Genomic DNA, 22,263 nt, shown 5'->3' with positions numbered 1-22,263 from the left:
TAGTCGGTGCCATCGTGTCCTTGGGCAAGACGCTTTACCCGCCTGCTCCCAGTGCCACCCACACTGGTTTAAATGTAACTTCAGATATCGGGTTTCACTATGTAAAAGTGCTTTGAGTCACGGGAGAAAAGCCAGGGTTCGCCGCAGCGTTTTGTTGTTAAGGCAGCCGCCTTAACAACAAAGGGCCACCGCCTAAACTAAAGTCTTAAAAAATAATAATTAAAATTTTTTTTTTTTTTTTTTTTGTCCTGTCCAGCTTCTCAGGCAAATCCTACAGTTGATGTCGATGCCCATACTGGCTGTTCAGATTTACTTTCCAAAAGAGAAGTGTAGGATACTTCTATTTGTGCCTTATTTGTATTTGACTTTCTTAAATATATTTATATTATGTTAGATCCACTATGGACTGTACTCTCACTATTATGTTAGATCCACTATGGACTGGACTTTCACAATATTGATTGATTGATTTGGTGCTAAACTAAAGTCTTAACAAGCTGCTACGCTTTGTGCTGCCTCTGCCTCTGTCAGTGCGTCTCTGCTGGAGCACCCAGCATTGTCCCACCCACACAACCATCTTAGTATCTCAGGTAACTAGGACTGTTTTGTGTTTTGTTTTTACTTTACGGAAAAAATATCGAGATGTATATATATTGTATTTTGCCATTCAGCATAAAGAGCGGAACACACGACCAAAAACTGTAGGCGTCTTCATGCGCCGAAGCCGGCCTACTTCACCACAGTCTGTTCCCCGTCTGTCCCGGGCGACGCCCCCTTCCCGCCACCTAAACTAACAAATATGCTGGGAGAAACACTGAAAGCGCTATATAAATATATATAATTCACTTCACTTAATATGGAGCATGCAGAAATAGTGAAAAATATTATAAATACATTACTATCTGGGCAAATAGGATAATAAATTGCGCACATTGAACCTGCAGGTTGTAATATCTTAGAGTGATAAATATGAACACTTTTAAACGTCATCTTTATTTCAAGAACAGAGTGATACAAAAACATCACACACACAAAAAATAATACGGCAACAACATAGTCTTTCAAAACATTAATGCGATCATTAAAATAAAAAACGATCTTCTGTAAATTTAATTAAAATGTGGTCATAAGAAACATCTTCAGGAGTTGCCAGATTCATTACTATTTGGACAATAAAACAAGATATTAAACCACAACTGCTATCCAGTAAAGGTAAACATGAAGATCCATACATGACGTTTCTACATACAACAGGAAGTGAACCCGTGTGATTTCAAATGAATCAAAATAATTCCGTAAAATGGAATAAAATAAACATTTAAACATGTGGCTTTTTAGAAGCCAGAAGAATATTTAATGTTTCTTCTGCGAAGGAAATAATATCGTTAAAAGTAGACATGTCCGATAATATCGGCCGATAAATGCTTTAAAATGTAACATCGGAAATTATCGGTATCGATTTCAAAAAGTAAAATGTGTGACTTTTTAAAACGCTGCTGTATACACGGATGTAGTGAGAAGTACAGAGCGCCAATAAACCTTAAAGGCACGTAATATCTACGGTTTTTCACACACACAAGTGAAGGCAGGGCATACTTGGTCAACAGCCATACAGGTCACACTGAAGGTGGCCGTAATAAACAACGTAAACACTGTTACAAATATGCGCCACACTGAACCCACACCAAACAAGAATTTCGGGAGAACGTCCGCACCGTAACACAACAGAACAAATGCCCAGAACCCCCTTGCAGCACTAACTCTTCCGGGACTCTACAATATACGCCTCCCGCTACCCCCCCCTCCCACCTCAACCTCCCCATGCTCTCTCAGGGAGAGCATGTCCCAAATTCCAAGCTGCTGTTTTGAGGCATGTTAAACAAAATAACGCACTTTGTGACTTGAATAATAAATATGGCAGAGCCATGTTGGCATTTTTTTTTCCATAACTTGAGTTGATTTATTTTGGAAAACCTTGGGACATTGTTTAATGCATCCACTGGGGCATCACAACAAAATTAGGCATAATAATGTGTTCATTACACGACTGTGTATATCGGTGTCGGTAATTAAGAGTTGGACAATATCGGAATATCGGCAAAAAAGCCATTATCGGACATCTCTCAAGACTCTTCTGTATTTCAAGACTCTTCTGTACTTTAAGACTCTTCTGTACTTTAAGACTCTTCTGTACTTCTAGACTCTTTTTTAAAAGACTCTTTTGTACTTCAAGAGTCTTCTGTATTTCAAGACTCTTCTGTACTTTAAGACTCTTCTGTACTTCTAGACTTCTGTACTTCTAGACTCTTTTTAAAAGACTCTTTTGTACTTCAAGACTCTTCTGCACTTAAAGACTCTTCTTTACTTCAAGACTATTCTGTACTTCAAGACTTTACTTTACTTCAAGACTATTCTGTACTTCAAGACTCTTTGTTACTTCAAGACTCTTCTGTATTTCAAGACTTCTGTACTTCAAGACTCTTCTGTATTTCAAGACTTCTGTACTTCAAGACTCTTCTGTACTTCAAGACTCTACTTTACTTCAAGACTCTTCTGTACTTCAAGACTTTACTTTACTTCAAGACTATTCTGTAATTCAAGACTCTTATTTACTTAAAGACTCTTCTGTATTTCAAGACTCTTCTTTACTTCAAGACTCTACTTTAAGACTATTCTATAGTTCGAGACTCTTTTTTACAAGACTCCTCTTTACTTCAAGACTATTCTGTACTTCAAGACTTTACTTTACTTCAAGACTATTCTGTACTTCAAGACTCTTCGTTACTTCAAGACTCTTCTGTATTTCAAGACTCTTCTGTACTTCAAGACTCTTCTGTACTTTAAGACTCTTCTGTACTTCAAAACTTTACTTTACTTCAAGACTATTCTGTACTTCAAGACCCTTCTTTACTTCAAGACTCTTCTGTATTTCAAGACTCTTCTTTACTTCAGGACTCTTCTGTATTTCAAGACGCTTCTGTACTTCAAGACTCTTCTGTACTTCAAGACTCTTCTTTACTTCAAGACTATTCTGTACTTCAAGACTTTACTTTACTTCAAGACTACTTCAAGACTATTCTGTACTTCAAGACTCTTCTTTACTTCAGGACTCTTCTGTATTTCAAGACTCTTCTGTACTTTAAGACTCTTCTGTACTTCAAGACTCTACTTTACTTCAAGACTATTCTGTACTTCAAGACTTCTTTGCTTCAAGACTCTTCTGTACTTCAAGACCCTTCTTTACTTCAATACTTTTGGTACTTCAATACTCTTCTTTACTTCAAGACTCTTCTGTACTTCAAGGCTCTTCTGTATTTGTAGACTATTTTTTACAAGACTCTTTTGTACTTCAAGACTTCTGTACTTCCAGACTGTTTTTTACAAGACTCCTTTGTACTTCAAGACTTATGTACTTCAAGACTCTTTTGTACTCCAAGACTCTTCGTTGCTTCAAGACTCTTTTGTACTCCAAGACTCTTCGTTGCTTCAAGACTCTTCTTTACTTCAAGACTTCTGTACATCTAGACTCTTTTTTACTTCAAGACTCTTTTTTACTTCAAGACTCTTTTTTTACTTCAAGACTCTTCTTTACTTCAAGACTCTTCTGTACTTCAAGACTCTTCTTTACTTCAAGACTCTTCTTTACTTCAAGACTCTTCTGTACTTCAAGACTCTTTTTTACTTCAAGACTCTTTTTTACTTCAAGACTCTTCTTTACTTCAATACTCTTCTGTACTTCAAGACTCTTCTGTACTTCAAGACTCTTCTGTACTTCAAGACTCTTTTTTACTTCAAGACTCTTTTTTACTTCAAGACTCTTTTTTACTTCAAGACTCTTCTTTACTTCAAGACTCTTCTTTACTTCAAGACTCTTCTGTATTTCAAGACTCTTCTGTACTTCAAGACTCTTCTGTACTTTAAGACTCTTCTGTACTTCAAAACTTTACTTTACTTCAAGACTATTCTGTACTTCAAGACCCTTCTTTACTTCAAGACTCTTCTGTATTTCAAGACTCTTCTTTACTTCAGGACTCTTCTGTATTTCAAGACTCTTCTGTACTTCAAGACTCTTCTGTACTTAAAGACTCTTCTTTACTTCAAGACTATTCTGTACTTCAAGACTTTACTTTACTTCAAGACTCTACTTCAAGACTATTCTGTACTTCAAGACTCTTCTTTACTTCAGGACTCTTCTGTATTTCAAGACTCTTCTGTACTTTAAGACTCTTCTGTACTTCAAGACTCTCTAGTACTTCAAGACTCTACTTTACTTCAAGACTATTCTGTACTTCAAGACTTCTTTGCTTCAAGACTCTTCTGTACTTCAAGACCCTTCTTTACTTCAATACTTTTGGTACTTCAATACTCTTCTTTACTTCAAGACTCTTCTGTATTTCTAGACTCTTTTTTACAGGACTTTTGTACTTCAAGACTCTTCTTTACTTCAAGACACTTCTTTACTTCAAGACTCTTCTTTACTTCAAGACTCTTCTGTACTTCAAGGCTCTTCTGTATTTGTAGACTCTTTTTTACAAGACTCTTTTGTACTTCAAGACTTCTGTACTTCCAGACTGTTTTTTACAAGACTCCTTTGTACTTCAAGACTTATGTACTTCAAGACTCTTTTGTACTCCAAGACTCTTCGTTGCTTCAAGACTCTTCTTTACTTCAAGACTTCTGTACATCTAGACTCTTTTTTACTTCAAGACTCTTTTTTACTTCAAGACTCTTTTTTTACTTCAAGACTCTTCTTTACTTCAAGACTCTTCTGTACTTCAAGACTCTTTTTTACTTCAAGACTCTTTTTTACTTCAAGACTCTTCTGTACTTCAAGACTCTTCTGTACTTCAAGACTCTTCTGTACTTCAAGACTCTTCTGTACTTCAAGACTCTTCTGTACTTCAAGACTCTTCTTTACTTCAAAACTCTTCTGTAGTTCAAGACTCTTCTGTACTTTAAGACTCTTCTGTACTTCAAGACTCTTCTGTACTTCAAGACTCTTCTGTACTTCAAGACTATTCTGTACTTCAAGACTCTTCTGTACTTCAAGACTCTACTTCAAGACTATTCTGTACTTCAAGACTCTTCTTTACTTCAGGACTCTTCTGTACTTCAAGACTCTTCTGTACTTCAAGACTCTTCTGTACGTCAAGACTCTTCTGTACGTCAAGACTCTTCTGTACGTCAAGACTCTTCTGTATTAAAATATTTCAGTGTGTGCTTGAGGACTGGAACATATTGTGGCGTACTCCTAGCGAGAAGTCAAATTAAAGCAGAGGGAAAATGTCGCATACATGCAACTTGTTCTCGCCTGTGGAAATGGTTCCAATGGGAATTTTTGGTAAAAAGTTATTTTGAACGTCCCAATATATTGAATTAATATTGAACCCATAGAAAATGATGCGCTTCCATACGTTTGTGCTACTACTCTTTGCCAGTTAGAAACGACGAATGGTCATTTTTTTCGGGCTTTTAAATTGAGTGGAAAGTATAGATCCACTCCATCACATTCAGATATTTTTTTGATGGTATCTTTTTATACATTCTCCCCCTTGCCTTTAAAATACACACACACACGCCTGCTCTGCTAAAAGGTAAACAAAAACAATACATATAAATAATTTTTGCCCGCCATCTTGGTCACGTAGTTTCAACACAGCAGTTTAGGAAAAACTATTTTGCTGCAAACTGAACAATTGTTAGGTTAGTCTCCTTTGTGTGTTTTTATGTGTCTTTCCACATCTACATTATGATAGAATCCTTTACTGCAGACTGGACAACTAAATGTTTTTTCTCCTGTGTGTTTTCATGTGTTGAGTCATATTGCTCCTAAGAGAACATTTCTTACCACAAACTGAACAATTAAATATTTTTTCTCCCGTGTGTGTTCTTCTGTGTCGAGTCAAATTGCCTTTTAGAAAAAAGCTTTTACCACAAACGGAACAATTAAATGTTTTTTCTCTTGTGTGTGAGCTCATGTGTTGAGTCAAGTTGCCCTTTTGACTAAAGCTTTTACCACAAACTGAACAACTGTACGGTTTTTCTCCTGTGTGTATTCTCATGTGTAGCGTCAAATTGACTTTATGATAAAAGCTTTTACCACAAACTAAACAATTGAATGTTTTTACTCCCGTGTGTGTTCTCAAGTGTATAGTCAATTTTCCTTGCTGAAAATAGCTTTTGCCGCAAACTGAGCAACTGTATGGTTTTTCTCCTGTGTGCGTTCGCACGTGATTAGTCCAATTGTCTTTTCGAAAAAAGCCTTTACCGCAAACGGAACAATTGAATGCTCTTTCTCCCGTGTGCGTTCTCATGTGTTGATTCAAATTGCTTTTTTGAGAAAAGCTTTTACCGCAAACCGAACAATCAAATGGTTTTTCTCCGGTATGTGTCCTCGTGTGCTGGGTCAAATCTCTCTCTCTCGTAAAGCTTTTAGCGCAAACTGAGCAGCTATATTTATTTTTACCTCTCTTCTTTTTACAGTGTTTAGCGTGTTTGTTGCCAGCATGAGTCCTCATATCACCTTCACAGTCTGTATCGCTGCTCATAGTCACTTCAACCTCGTCTTCAGTCTCACTATCTGATAGTGGAGCTAAGAGGGTGTCCGGCTGTGGTTTCTCTTCATCATCTTCAGTCTTCACAGAGACAACAGCCAGTGGCAACTTAGTGAGATCGGCTTCTAGAAGACACTCTCCCTCCTGAGTGATCCGGAGTTCCTCCTCTTCCTTTTTAATGCGGGGTGGCTGTGGAGTCTCCTGCTTCAAAGTGGAGCTCCCCCCTGACTGAGGGGGAAGTTCTTCTGGAAGACCAATCAGCTGCTGGATGTCTGCAGGACACAAACAACACACAAACTTTACACACGTATCTCCATGTTCTGTACTTGTGTGCAGTGTTTCATGACCATTTATTTACTGCCTAAACATTTTTCCTCCTGTGTGTGTGTGTCATTATTTGTTGAGTTAAATTTCTGTTTTAGGAAAATGTTGACCACAAAGTGAACGGACAATGAGACAAAAGTTTTTGTTTTAAGTAGGGCTGGGCAACGATTACAAATTTTAATCGAAGTTAATCGCACTATTTCTCCCATTAATCGCGATTAACTGCATTGTATACGCAAAGCCCAATAATGAATTCAAAAGTAGTGTGTAGTGCACCTTTATTGGAATATTCTCCCACATGAACAAAAGCGCCAAAACATTTGTTGTGCAAACACAATTTAAATCAGTCCTTGTTAAACAGTAGCAGTTAAATAGCATATTTTATGAAAATCAACTCAAAAAATGTAAATACAAACATTTAAGCTTATTGCCACTGCCAGGGTATTTAAGTTATCCAGTTTGTTATGGAAAATAAATATAATCTACATACAAATCTCTGAGCCACAATCATAACATCTGAACAGGCAATTTCTGAGGTAACAGCAGAAACATTTTTTTTTTATCAGGGATCTTATGTTTAAAAAACCTATATTATAGGTAGTGGGCTGTTTTAGGGAATTTTGGATCAAATTATCCGTAGTAGCAATATTAATAATGTTGTGTTTATTCTGCGTAGTGCACTTAAAATAATTATGACCATATCTAGGAATTGATATGCTGGGAATTTTCCGATTGTTTGCTTGGTGCTTTGATAAACTGAAGGCATCATATACATGGTACTATATTGTGATGTTATGAGCCAGGGAAATAAAGAACTACCCTACCCAGCATGCAACAGGAGTGACGAGCATGTATAGGTTGTGTCGCCATGACAGCATCTTGTATGTTGTGATATGCACGCTCTGAAAGCAAACGTTAAGAACTCAGCCAACACTCCTGGTCTGCATTATTCATAAATAGACAGACAACACATATACTCCGCTGCTTCACAGATGTAGCCGGCAAAGTATTCCCATGCTAGCTAGCCGGTCTAGCAAGCACGCCTCATTCAGTCCAAAACGGCCCGATCTATCCACATTCAGAATTGTCTGGCGGTCGTAAGTGATCCCGGAGTGACCATGCTGTAAGCCAGCCAGGAAATTTGCAGAATTGTCCGGTATTTTTGCCAAATGTTCCATCTTTACCAAGAGCCCCTCCACGCCGAAGTACATCAGGGAAATGCCATCTTGTTAAGAAAAGGCGTTAACAAAATAAAAGCATGTAAACAACATACGCAAATGTGCGATAATCAATCAATCAATGTTTATTTATATAGCCCCAAATCACAAATGTCTCAAAAGGCTGCACAAATCATTACGACTACAACATCCTCGGAAGAACCCACAAAAGGGCAAGGAAAACTCACACCCAGTGGGCAGGGAGAATTCACATCCAGTGGGACGCCAGTGACAATGCTGACTATGAGAAACCTTGGAGAGGACCTCAGATGTGGGCAACCCCCCTCTCTAGGGGACCGAAAGCAATGGATGTCGAGCGGGTCTAACATGATACTGTGAAAGTTCAATCCATAGTGGCTCCAACACAGCCGCGAGAGTTCAGTTCAAGCGAATCCAAGACAGCAGCGAGAGTCCCGTCCACAGGAAACCATCTCAAGCGGATAAAATAATTGTCGGCGTTAATAGCCGTTAAAATGGGGCGGCATAGCTCAGTTGGTAGAGTGGCCGTGCCAGCAACTTGAGAGTTGCAGGTTCGATTCCCGCTTCCGCCATCCTATTCACTGCCGTTGTGTCCTTGAGCAAGACACTTTACCCACCTGCTCCCAGTGCCACCCACACTGGTTTAAATGTAACTTAGATATTGGGTTTCACTATGTAAAGCGCTTTGAGTCACTAGAGAAAAAGCGCTATATAAATATAATTCACTTCACAATTCACTAGATTGATGAGTTAACGCGTACTTAACGCATTAATTTGCCCACCCCTACTTTTAAGTCATAAAATCACCTTCACGGTCAGTATTTCTGCTCAAAGTTTCATCAACTTGGTCTTCAGCCTCACTTTCTAATAGTGGAGCTAAGAGGTTGTCTACTTGTGGTTTCTCTTCATCATCTTCAGTCTTCACAGAGACAACAGTCAGTGGCAACTTGGTGAGATCAGCCTCCTGTGGTCCTAGAAGACACTCTCCCTCCTGAGGGATCCAGAGTTCCTCTTCTTCCTTTTTAATGTGGGGTGGCTGTGGAGTCTCCTGCTTCAAAGTGAGTTCTTCTGGATGACCAATCAGCTGCTGGATGTCTGCAGCACACAAACAGACTTTATACTTCATACATACTACAACCTCGCAGTGGAAAAAGAATACTTATATGCAATTTTCCCTCCAATTTTTCATATGTGTGAGCAAACGTCAAAACTCCTTGAGGATTTAGTGGCACACATGTGAGCGGCGGCAGACGTGCACACTGTTATGCGCTTATCTTTTTATTCGATTTTGTGCGCGGCGTAGATTTGCCGTGCGCGGAGGACGCGTGAGCAGTGTGCAATTGCACAGGCGAGTAGCTTAGAGGGAACGTTGCTTGTATAGCAATTTATTGCAATATTTTTTCTAACAAGATAGATGTTTAAAGGGGAACATTATCAGCAGACCTATGTAAGCGTCAATATATACCTTGATGGTGCAGAAAAAGACCATCTATTTTTTTAACCGATTTCCGAACTCTAAATGGGTGAATTTTGGCGAATTAATCGCCTTTCTGTTTATCACACTGGAGGCGATGACGTCAGAATGTGACGTCGCCGAGGTAACACACCCACCATTTTCATTTTCAACACATTACAAACACCGGGTCTCAGCTCTGTTATTTTCCATTTTTTCGACTATTTTTTGGAACCTTGGAGACATCATGCCTCGTCGGTGTGTTGTCGGAGGGTGTAACAACACTAACAGGAAGGGATTCAAGTTGCACCACTGGCCCGAAGATGCGAGTCTGCCGCCAGACCACCGTTGAATGTGCCAGAGTGTCTCCACATTTTACCAGCTAAGACAGACATGGCACAGAGATGTATGGATAACCTGTAGATGCATTTGCAACGATAAAGTCAACAAAATCACAAAGGTGCGTTTTGTTGATGTTGTTGACTTAAGTGCTAATCAGACATATTTGGTTGCGGCGTGACTGCCAGCTAATCGATGCTAACATGCTACGCTAACATGCTATTTACCGGTGGTGCTAAAGCAGACATGGCACAAAGATGTATGGATAACCTGCAGATGCATTTGCAACGATAAAGTCAACGAAATCACAAAGGTGAGTTTTGTTGCAGCGAATCGATGCTAACATGCTATTTACCGGCGGTGCTAAAGCAGACATGGCACAGAGATGTATGGATAACCTGCAGACGCATTTGCAACTATATTACATTTCCTTCCACCCACATTTAATGTGAAAAAAACACTTACCAATCGACGGATTTAAGTTGCTCCCGTGTCAAAAGATGCGAAAGTCCTGATCGTTTGGTCCGCACATTTTACCGGCGATGCTAACGCAGCTATTCGGCCATGCTATGGCTATGAATAGCATCAATAGCTATTCGCTCAATAGCTTCAGTTTCTTCAATACTTTCATACTCCAACCATCCGTAAAAATACATGTGTAATCTGTTGAATCGCTTAAGCCGCTGGAATCCAAGTTTGAATCCGAGCTAATGTCGCTATATCTTGCTGTGGTATTCCCATTGTTTGTTTACATTGGCAGCACTGTATGACGTCACAGGGAAACGGATAGTCGCATCGCAAATAGCGAAAATCAAGCACTTTAAAGCTTATTTTAGGGATATTCCGAGACCGGTAAAATTTTGAAAAAAAAATTCCCAAAAATACAACAAGCCGCTGGGAACTGATTTGTATTGTTTTTAACCCTTTTGAAATTGTGATAATGTTCCCCTCTAAGTAGTGAGTGTGTGTTTACAATCATGGCCACCAGCAGCGAGAGCGATTCGGACCGAGAAAGCGACGATTTCCCCATTAATTTGAGCGAGGATGAAAGATTTGTGAATGAGGATAGTGAGAGTGAAGGACAAGAAAAAAAAAAAAAAAAAAAAGACTATACAGTGGGAGCAATTCAGATGTTATTAGACAAATTTACTAGGATAATTCTGGAAAAATCCCTTATCTGCTTATTGCGTTACTAGTGTTTTAGTGAGATTACCGTATTTCCTTGAATAGCGGCCGGGCATGTAATTACTGCTGGGTAAAACTCACTCACCAAGTTAATAAGCGCATGCTTACTTTTACCGCCGGGTCAAATTCATGACGTCACAAGTGACGCTTCCCCTGCCTTCATTTTCGAGATGGCGGAGGAGTATTCTTTGCATTTACTGTGTGTAAACCAGGAGTCTTGTTCCACAGCCATACAAATCACACTAATGGTTGTGATATAGAACAACTTCAACACTCCTACCAATACGCGCCACACTCTGTGAACCCACACGAAACAAGAATGACAAACACATTTCGGGAGAACATCTGCTCTGTAACACATTATAAATGCAACATAACACTTACCCAGAATGCAATGCATCCACAACTCCTGGCTACACCGTCCATACACCCGCTGGCACGCGTCATCATACCATGACGTTTTAGCATGACACTTCCACGCAAAATTTAAAACTAAAAAGGCCGTATTGGCATGTGTTGCAATGTTAATATTTCATCATTGATATATAAACTATCAGACTGTGTGGTCGGTAGTAGTGGCTTTCAGTAGGCCTCTGGTACTCTGGAATGCCCTCCCGGTAACAGTTGGAGATGCTACCTCAGTAGAAGCATTTAAGTCTCACCTTAAAACTCATCTGTATACTCTAGCCTTTAAATATACTCCCTTTTTAGACCAGTTGATCTGCCGCTTCTTTTCTTTCTCCTATGTCCCCCCCTCCCTTGTGGAGGGGGTCCGGTCCGATGACCATGGATGAAGTACTGGCTGTCCAGAGTCGAGACCCAGGATGGACAGCTCGCCTGTGTATCGGTTGGGGACATCTCTACGCTGCTGATCCGCCTCCACTTGAGATGGTTTCCTGTGGACGGGACTCTCGCTGCTGTCTTGGATCCGCTTTGAACTGAACTCTCGCGGCTGTGTTGGAGCCACTATGGATTGAACTTTCACAGTATCATGTTAGACCCGCTCGACATCCATTGCTTTCGGTCCCCTAGAGGGGGGGGGTTGCCCACATCTGAGGTCCTCTCCAAGGTTTCTCATAGTCAGCATTGTCACTGGCGTCCCACTGGATGTGAATTCTCCCTGCCCACTGGGTGTGAGTTTTCCTTGCCCTTTTGTGGGTTCTTCCGAGGATGTCGTAGTCGTAATGATTTGTGCAGTCCTTTGAGACATTTGTGATTTGGGGCTATATAAATAAACATTGATTGATTGATTGATTGGCCTTTAAGATGGAAAGTGTAGCTGCCGTTATGATGTGCTGTCATGTTTTCCACCGACCGTAAGTCTTCAACTATACAAAGTATTTCAATGGTTGGAATCTACACTTATGGATGATATACCAGTTACTATGGTCATTTAATTAGTTAATATAGGTCATCTAATTAGTTAATATAGGTCATCTAATTAGTTACTATGGTCATCTAATTAGTTACTATGGTAATGTAAGTCACAGCAGCTCAGACGAGGCACAAAGCAGTGTGGGCGGGAAGCGTTTCCACAGATTTTCACAACAAGGTTCTAAACCTTAGTGATGTATCAGATATATCAGATTGTAGGTGGGTTTATTTTGTACCCTTCGGGTTCATATTTCACTGTTTGTTGCATTTTTGTTGCGTTTCACTTGATTGTAAAATGTGTCGATGAAAAGGGGGTGTGACCTTCATATGTTGTCAATATTCAGTGTTTTATCCTTCATAGAAAAACATAAAATTCCATTATGTATTTGAAGGCGGTCTGTCATAACATTTTTAGCATTCAATCAGACATTATTGTGAGGATTTTGTATTAGTGTTCATAAAAATGGATACACCGGGTCCCCAGACACATTTTTTTCTCTACAGTTGTGATCAAAATGATTCAACCCCCACACAATTTTGGTGTTTTAGCAAATTGGACATTAATTCCGTATTTTGTTTATAGTCATATCAAATAAAGATGTGTCAAATAGACAAATGCAACTAGAATTACAACATTATATTTTGTAACATACCAAACAGTGTTATTTCGCTTAATATGTCATTGACAAAATTATTCAACCCCTTGAAGCATTTAAGTCTCACCTTAAAACTCATTTGTATACTCTAGCCTTTAAATAGACTCCCTTTTTAGACCAGTTGATCTGCCGTTTCTTTTCTTTTTCTCCTATGTCCCACTCTCCCTTGTGGAGGGGGTCCGGTCCGATCCGGTGGCCATGTACTGCTCGCCTGTGTATCGGCTGGGGACATCTCTGCGCTGCTGGTCCGCCTACGCTTGGGATGGTTTCCTGCTGGCTCCGCTGTGAACGGGACTCTCGCTGCTGTGTCGGATCCGCTTTGGACTGGACTCTCGCGACTGTGTTGGATCCATTATGGATTGAACTTTCACAGTATCATGTTAGACCCGCTCGACATCCATTGCTTTCCTCCTCTCCAAGGTTCTCATAGTCATCATTGTCACCGACGTCCCACTGGGTGTGAGTTTTCCTTGCCCTTATGTGGGCCTACCGAGGATGTCGTGGTGGTTTGTGCAGCCCTTTGAGACACTAGTGATTTAGGGCTATATAAGTAAACATTGATTGATTGATTGATTGATAACTCTTAAGAACAGAATTTGAATAAGGTCTTTTCAATCAGGTGTTGAAAACACCTGTAGATGTGATTAGAACCATAACGAGCAACAATCGAACTGATTGAAAAAGACTGTGACTATTCCGTCCTACGTGTCTGTGTCCGTGACGTAAAGAAGTTGACAGATAGTTAACATGAAAATCCCAAGGAAATGGGAGAAAGAGTCCAGGCCTTTTATCTTTGAGAAGCTTTAGTGATTTTCACAGAGAATGCACTTTTCTTTTCTTCTTGTCTAATTGGTCATTTCTTTCTTTGTTTTCTCTTTTCCTTGTATTGATTAGTTTGTTTTGGTTTTCTTTTTTTATGTAAAACTCTATAAAGAGACACAAAATATATGTCAAATAAACACTACTAAGTAACAACATGTCCATACATTTTTGCTGCATAACATGTTTTCACACATACACACACAGCCCATACAATAGCATGTAAACAGTGCTCATAAACGTATGTAAATAGTCCTAACACTCAAAGCCACACATGAATAAGATGTACATATGGAATGCTTGTAAACACAGGATAATATACATTATATACTGAAGAGGAGAGACACAAACATTGCATCCACCTTTAGAGCAGTGAGCTCGCGAGCAAATAAGCTAAATGCTAAGTAGCAACAAGCTAAAACAGGAGAACAAGCTATCTTCACACAGTACTATTTTTTTTTATATTTACACGCACACACAACGTCTTCATGTTACTCATAAAACAGACACAAGACTGACAGACAGTGTTTCCAAGGCACTTCGTGGAAGAAACAACTAACTTTAAGCGCTGAATCACGTAAATACGTCTCGTGTGTAAACAAGTGAGCGTCAGACTGTCACACGCAGACTTCCGGAAACCAGAGGAAGGAGCAACACGGCTTCAAAATAAAGGTCCCTTCTTAATACCGAATAATGTTACATCACAGTAACGCTCAGCTTCTTGTAGATGGTCAATGGTGTATTTGCAACATGGTGAAGTCCAGGGAGTGGTCAAAGAAGTCAAGAGAGGAGGTCATTTCTCTTCATAAGAAAGGATATGGATATAAGAAAATAGCAAAGACATTACACATTCCAAGAAACACAGTTGGGAGCACAATTCGCAAGTTTAAAGCTAAAGGCACAGTGGAAACACTACCTGGGCGTGGTAGAAAGAGGATGCTGTGTGCAACTGCTGTCCGGTATTTGAAGCGTACAGTGGTGAAAAACCCCCGGGTAACAGCTGAGGAACTACAACAGGACATTGCAGAGGGAGGAACGCAGGTTTCGTCCCAGACAATAAGGCGATGAAGGCCTCCATGCCAGAACTCCCAGGCGCACCCCACTTCTGACTACCAGGCACAAGGAAATAGACTCCAGTATGCTAAAAATCATCTGGACAAACCCCAAAGGTTTTGGGAAACTGTTCTATGGAGTGATGAGACAAAATTGGAACTCTTTGGGCCTATGAATCAACCTTATGTCTGGAGGAGAAAAAAATTAAGCTTACAAAGAGAAGAACACCTTGCCTACTGTTAAGCATGGTGGGGGGTCAATCATGCTCTGGGGCTGTTTCTCTGCCTCAGGTACCAGGAATCTCCAGCACGTTCAAGGCATTATGAATTCTATTTCCTAGCAGGATATATTAGCTGCAAATGTCATGAAGTCAGTGACGAAGCTGAGGCTTGGGAGACGTTGGACCTTCCAACAGGACAAGGATCCCAAGCATACCTCCAAATCAACATCAGAATGGTTGCAGAAGAAGAGCTGGAAGACTCTGGAGTGGCCTTCACAGTCGCCAGACCTAAATCATATAGAAAAGCTGTGGTGGGACTTGAAGAAGGCAGCTGCAGCACGCAAGCCCAAGAATATGAATGAACTGGAGGCCTTTGCCCAAGAGGAATGGGCTAAAATACCTGTAGATGCTTGCAAGAAGCTTGTGTCCGCTTATGTATCACCTTTGAAGGATGTCATTACTGCCAAAGGGTGTTCTACTAAGTACTAAAGATGCATGGAACTAGGGGGTTGAATCATTTTGTCAATGAGATATTAAGAAAAATGTCATTTTTTCGCTATTTTGTAAAATACAGTGTTACAATTTAAGTTGCATTTGTCTATTTGACACATCTTTATTTGATATGACTATAAACAAAATACGGAATAAATGTCCAACTTGCTAAAACACCCAAATTGTCTGGGGGTTGAATCATTTTGATCACAACTGTAAATGTGGCCCACCTCGAGTCAAAATTATTGCCCAGGTTTGTTCTAACCCAACATCTCTTCTTTCAAATCAATATTTTATTCACACAATCGATTGCTTTGCTCTTCCAGTGTCTTCATGTGACTTCTGCATTCTTTCATCTCCTCTGATGTGAACTCCACGCAAATACGGTATTAGCTTTCACTCCTATGCTGATGACACCCAACTCTACATGCCCCTAAAGCTGACCAACACGCCGGATTGTAGTCAGCTGGAGGCGTGTCTTAATGAAATTAAACAATGGATGTCCGCTAACTTTTTGCAACTCAACGCCAAAAAAAAATGCTGATTATCGGTCCTGCTAGACACCGACCTCTATTTAATAGTACAACTCTAACATTTGACAACCAAATAATTAAACAAGGCGACACGGTAAAGAATCTGGGTATTATCTTCGACCCAACTCTCTCCTTTGAGTCACACATTAAAAGCGTTACTAAAACGGCCTTCTTTCATCTCCGTAATATCGCTAAAATTCGCTCCATTTTGTCCACTAAAGACGCTGAGATCATTATCCATGCGTTTGTTACGTCTCGTCTCGATTACTGTAACGTATTATTTTCGGGTCTCCCCATGTCTAGCATTAAAAGATTACAGTTGGTACAAAATGCGGCTGCTAGACTTTTGACAAGAACAAGAAAGTTTGATCACATTACGCCTGTACTGTATATACCTTTATATACATATATACATACATATATACCTGTACTGTATATACCTTTATATACATATATACATACATATATACCTGTACTGGCTCACCTGCACTGGCTTCCTGTGCACTTAAGATGTGACTTTAAGGTTTTACTACTTACGTATAAAATACTACACGGTCTAGCGCCATCCTATCTTGCCGATTGTATTGTACCGTATGTCCCGGCAAGAAATCTGCCTTCAAAGGACTCCGGCTTATTAGTGATTCCCGAAGCCCAAAAAAAGTCTGCGGGCTATAGAGCGTTTTCCGTTGGGGCTCCAGTACTCTGGAATGCCCTCCCGGTAACAGTTCCAGATGCCACCTCAGTAGAAGCATTTAAGTCTCACCTTAAAACTCATTTGTATACTCTAGCCTTTAAATAGACTCCCTTTTTAGACCAGTTGATCTGCCGTTTCTTTTCTTTTTTCTCCTATGTCCCCCCCCTCCCTTGTGGAGGGGGTCCGGTCCGATCCGGTGGCCATGTACTGCTCGCCTGTGTATCGGCTGGGGACATCTCTGCGCTGCTGATCTGCCTCCGCTTGGGATGGTTTCCTGCTGGCTCCCCTGTGAACGGGACTCTCGCTGCTGTGTCGGATCCGCTTTGGACTGGACTCTCGCGACTGTGTTGGATCCATTATGCATTGAACTTTCACAGTATCATGTTAGACCCGCTCGACATCCATTGCTTTCGTCCTCTCCAAGGTTTCTCATAGTCATCATTGTCACCGACGTCCCACTGGGTGTGAGTTTTCCTTGCCCTTATGTGGGCCTACCGAGGATGTGGTAGTGGTTTGTGCAGCCCTTTGAGACACTAGTGATTTAGGGCTATATAAGTAAACATTGATTGATTCTTCAAGCTAACAATCGTGGCGGCTCTTTGTTTACATTCTTCAGCTAAGTCGGCTAATTTCGCATCAACACTGTTTTCAGGGTTTGAAATAATTATAAAACTTCAAGTCACTCACCTTCATCTTTGGTCTTTATCTCCGTTGGTGATTCGCTGGAAGTTTCTGATTGTCTTTCACTTTCTCTTTGACATGACGTCGCCATCTTAGCATAGCAGAAGTCGTCCATCTTCTATCACGTCCGCAATCTTCACTTCCTTTTGCTCAACTTCCGTTTCCTGGGCGTGAGAAAAGATGAATCTTCAGGAGGAGATGTTGCTGTATTCGACGTGAATCGATATTGCTGTAAGATCGTAAATATGAACACAGTCACTCAGTGCGCCTTCTTGGCTGTGCGCGATCAATTTGCGCATGCGCCAGAAGTCAGCAACTTCCGTTTCTTATTTTCCCCTCCAAAATAAAGCCATTTTAGTTTCAAAACAACTGTTAGCAAAATCATCAATAATCTCCACTTTAAAGGCATTCTGAAACCCACTGGGTTGGTAGAGCGGCCGTGCCAGCAACTTGAGGGTTGCAGGTTCGATCCCCGCTTCAGCCATCCTAGTCACTGTCGTTGTGTCCTTGGGCAAGACACTTTACCCACCTGCTCCCACTGCCACCCACACTGGTTTGAATGTAAAAATTAGATATTGGGTTTCACTATGTAAAGCGCTTTGAGTCACTAGAGAAAAAGCGCTATATAAATATAATTCACTTCACGTCACTACTAGCGACCACGCAGTCTGATAGTTTATATATCAATGATGATATATTAACATTGCAACACATGCCAATACGGCCGCTTTAGTTGACTAAATTACAATTTTAAATTTCCCGCGGAGTATCTTGTTGAAAACGTAGCGGAATGATGACGTGACATCACGAGTTGGAGGGGACATATTAGCCCAGCAACACTTGCGGCTAAAAGTCGTCTCTTTTCATCGCGCGATTACACAGTATTCTGGACATCTGTGTTGCTGAATCTTTTGCAATTTGTTCAATTAATAATGGAGTAGAAAGATGGAAGTGGGGAGCTTTAGCCTTTAGCCACACAAACACACGGTGATTCCCTGTTTTAAATTCCCGGAGGTGCAGCTTTACTATGGATCAGAGCGGTCAAGCGAACATGGATTCCGACCACTTGTCAACGGGCAGGTTTCGGTGAGAAAATTGTGGTAAAAAGTCGCCTCTTACCGGAGATCTGCAGCGCTTGTGCCGTCCATGCAGCTGCCGTGACTTCCCTCAGACACTGGGGTGATACTTGTGTGATGACTGTATTATGTTGATAGTGAAGTGAAGTGAATTATATTTATAGAGCGCTTTTTCTCTAGTGACTCAAAGTGCTTTACATAGTGAAACCCAATATCTAATTTTTACATTCAAACCAGTGTGGGTGGCATTGGGAGCAGGTGGGTAAAGTGTCTTGCCCAAGGACACAATGGCAGTGACTAGAATGGCGGAAGCGGGATTCGAACCTGCAACCCTCAAGTTGCTGGCACGGCCGCTCTACCAATCGAGCTATACCACCCCGTTTACAGTATATATTTGTACCATGAATTGATTAACGTGGACCCCGACTTAAACAAGTTGAAAAACTTATTGGGGTGTTACCATTTAGTGGTCAATTGTACGGAATATGTACTGAAGTGTGCAATCTACTAATAAAAGTATCAATCAATCAATCAGTCAACACACCTGTGGACACACCCCTCCGACTATCAGGTACTATTTAACTCACTAAAACACTAGCAACACAATAGAAAGATAAGGGATTTCCCCTGAATTATCCTAGTAAATGTGTCTAAAAACATCTGAATCGCTCCCAATGCAATCACCTTTTTTTTAAAAACTTTTTTTATTTTTTCTAGTCCTTCACTATCAATATTCTCAGCCACGAGTCTTTCATCCTCGCTCAAATTAATGGGGAAATTGCCGTTTTCTCGGTCCGAATAGCTCTTGCTGCTGGAGGCTCCCATTAAAAACAATGTGAGGACGTGAGGAGCCCTCACACCTGTGACGTCATCGTCTGCTACTTCCGGTACAGGCAAGGCTTTTTTATTAGCGACCAAAAGTTGCAAACTTTATCGTGGATGTTCTCTACTAAATCCTTTCAGCAAAAATATGGCAATATCGCAAAATGTTCAAGTATGACACATAGAATGGACCTGCTATCCCTGTTTGAATAAGAAAATCTCATTAAAAAGTAAAGCAAAATTTATCCAAAAGGGAAAAATCACAAAAAGGTTTTTACATTTTTTTTATGAGGCTATAATTATGATAACTACAACCCTATAATACATTTTCAACAGTTAAGTTGAAAATCTGATACAGGGTAAATGTATATATCCATCCATCCATCCATTTTCTACCGCTTATTCGCTTTTGGGGTCGCGGGGGGCGCTGGCGCCTATCTCAGCTACAATCGGGCGGAAGGCAGGGTACACCCTGGACAAGTCGCCACCTCATCGCAGGGCCAACACAAATAGACAGACAACATTCACACTCACATTCACACACTAGGGCCAATTTATATCCATCCATCCATCCATTTTCTACCGCTTGTCCCTTTTGGGGTGGCGGGGTGTGCTGGAGCCTCTCAGCTGCATTCGGGCGGAAGGCAGGGTACGCCCTGGACAAGTCGCCATCTCATCGCAGGGCCAACACAGATGGACAGACAACATTCACACTCACATTCACACACTAGGGCCAATTTATATCCATCCATCCATCCATTTTCTACCGCTTGTCCCTTTTGGGGTGGCGGGGTGTGCTGGAGCCTCTCAGCTGCATTCGGGCGGAAGGCAGGGTACACCCTGGACAAGTCGCCACCTCATCGCAGGGCCAACACAGATGGACAGACAACATTCACACTCACATTCACGCACTAGGGCCAATTTATATCCATCCATCCATTTTCTACCGCTTGTCCCTTTTGGGGTGGCGGGGGGCGCTGGGGCCTATCTCAGCTACATTCGGGCGGAAGGCGGGGTACACCCTGGACAAGTCACCACCTCATCGCAGGGCCAACACAGATAGACAGACAACATTCACACTCACATTCACACACTAGGGCCAATTTATATCCATCCATCCATTTTCTACCGCTTGTCCCTTTTGGGGCGGCGGGGGGCGCTGGGGCCTATCTCAGCTACATTCGGGCGGAAGGCGGGGTACACCCTGGACAAGTCACCACCTCATCGCAGGGCCAACACAGATAGACAGACAACATTCACACTCACATTCACACACTAGGGCCAATTTATATCCATCCATCCATTTTCTACCGCTTGTCCCTTTTGGGGTGGCGGGGTGTGCTGGAGCCTCTCAGCTGCATTCGGGCGGAAGGCGGGGTACGCCCTGGACAAGTCGCCATCTCATCGCAGGGCCAACACAGATGGACAGACAACATTCACACTCACATTCACGCACTAGGGCCAATTTATATCCATCCATCCATCCATTTTCTACCGCTTGTCCCTTTTGGGGTGGCGGGGTGTGCTGGAGCCTCTCAGCTGCATTCGGGCGGAAGGCAGGGTACACCCTGGACAAGTCGCCACCTCATCGCAGGGCCAACACAGATGGACAGACAACATTCACACTCACATTCACGCACTAGGGCCAATTTATATCCATCCATCCATTTTCTACCGCTTGTCCCTTTTGGGGTGGCGGGGGGCGCTGGGGCCTATCTCAGCTACATTCGGGCGGAAGGCGGGGTACACCCTGGACAAGTCACCACCTCATCGCAGGGCCAACACAGATAGACAGACAACATTCACACTCACATTCACACACTAGGGCCAATTTATATCCATCCATCCATTTTCTACCGCTTGTCCCTTTTGGGGTGGCGGGGGGCGCTGGGGCCTATCTCAGCTACATTCGGGCGGAAGGCGGGGTACACCCTGGACAAGTCACCACCTCATCGCAGGGCCAACACAGATAGACAGACAACATTCACACTCACATTCACACACTAGGGCCAATTTATATCCATCCATCCATTTTCTACCGCTTGTCCCTTTTGGGGCGGCGGGGGGCGCTGGGGCCTATCTCAGCTACATTCGGGCGGAAGGCGGGGTACACCCTGGACAAGTCACCACCTCATCGCAGGGCCAACACAGATAGACAGACAACATTCACACTCACATTCACACACTAGGGCCAATTTATATCCATCCATCCATTTTCTACCGCTTGTCCCTTTTGGGGTGGCGGGGTGTGCTGGAGCCTCTCAGCTGCATTCGGGCGGAAGGCGGGGTACGCCCTGGACAAGTCGCCATCTCATCGCAGGGCCAACACAGATGGACAGACAACATTCACACTCACATTCACGCACTAGGGCCAATTTATATCCATCCATCCATTTTCTACCACTTGTCCCTTTTGGGGTTGCGCGTGGTGCTAGAGCCTATCTCAGCTGCATTCGGGCGGAAGGCGGGGTACATCCTGGACAAGTCGCCACCTCATCGCAGGGCCAACACAGATGGACAGACAACATTCACACTCACATTCACACACTAGGCACCATTTAGTGTTGCCAGTCAACCTAAGTTTCAACACAACCAGACATCTTATAAGTGGACGCAGCATTGGCTGCTAGTACGCGAGAAATTGGGCCGCCATCTTGAAGTGGTGATGAGGAGCCGGCGAGCAGGGGTACGCGTACCCCTGGGGGTACTTGAAGTTATGCCAAGGGGTACGTGAGATTTTTAAAAAAATATTCTAAAAATAGCAACAATTCAAAAATCCTTTATAAATATAT

At 41.9% G+C, this 22,263-nt stretch overlaps 1 protein-coding gene across 3 annotated transcripts; it reads right to left on the bottom strand.

The window, feature by feature from the left end:
* Nucleotides 1-974: 974 nt before the first annotated feature.
* On the bottom strand, nt 975-17,869 carry LOC133551040 (gastrula zinc finger protein XlCGF8.2DB-like). 3 transcript variants are annotated; one of them, XM_061897358.1, is made up of 3 exons: nt 17,580-17,869; nt 8,882-9,169; nt 975-6,826 (listed from the first exon to the last, which is right to left on the bottom strand). In XM_061897358.1, the coding sequence occupies exons 1-3, from the start codon at nt 17,686-17,688 to the stop codon at nt 5,781-5,783; spliced, it is 1,443 nt and encodes a 480-aa protein (XP_061753342.1). In that variant the 5' UTR covers nt 17,689-17,869; the 3' UTR covers nt 975-5,780. The 3 variants fall into 3 exon arrangements, with proteins under 3 accessions (XP_061753342.1, XP_061753422.1, XP_061753503.1); XM_061897438.1 differs by having other exon boundaries at nt 8,936-9,169; XM_061897519.1 differs by lacking the exon at nt 8,882-9,169.
* Between the last annotated feature and the right edge of the window lie 4,394 nt (nt 17,870-22,263).

The sequence above is a fragment of the Nerophis ophidion genome, linkage group LG01 (genome assembly GCF_033978795.1).
Source record: "Nerophis ophidion isolate RoL-2023_Sa linkage group LG01, RoL_Noph_v1.0, whole genome shotgun sequence".
Taxonomy (NCBI): domain Eukaryota; kingdom Metazoa; phylum Chordata; class Actinopteri; order Syngnathiformes; family Syngnathidae; genus Nerophis; species Nerophis ophidion.
Note: the sequence above shows the minus strand (reverse complement) of the source record. Positions and strands in the feature narration are given on the sequence as shown.

Coding starts and splice junctions, on each gene's coding strand:
- LOC133551040 (XM_061897358.1), bottom strand. CDS start 17,688: ATGGACGACTTCTGCTATGCTAAGATGGCGACGTCATGTCAAAGAGAA. Junction 9,170..17,579: donor GATAAAGACCAAAGATGAAG/GTGAGTGACTTG, acceptor TGTGTGCTGCAG/ACATCCAGCAGCTGATTGGT. Junction 6,827..8,881: donor CAGAAATACTGACCGTGAAG/GTGATTTTATGA, acceptor TGTGTCCTGCAG/ACATCCAGCAGCTGATTGGT.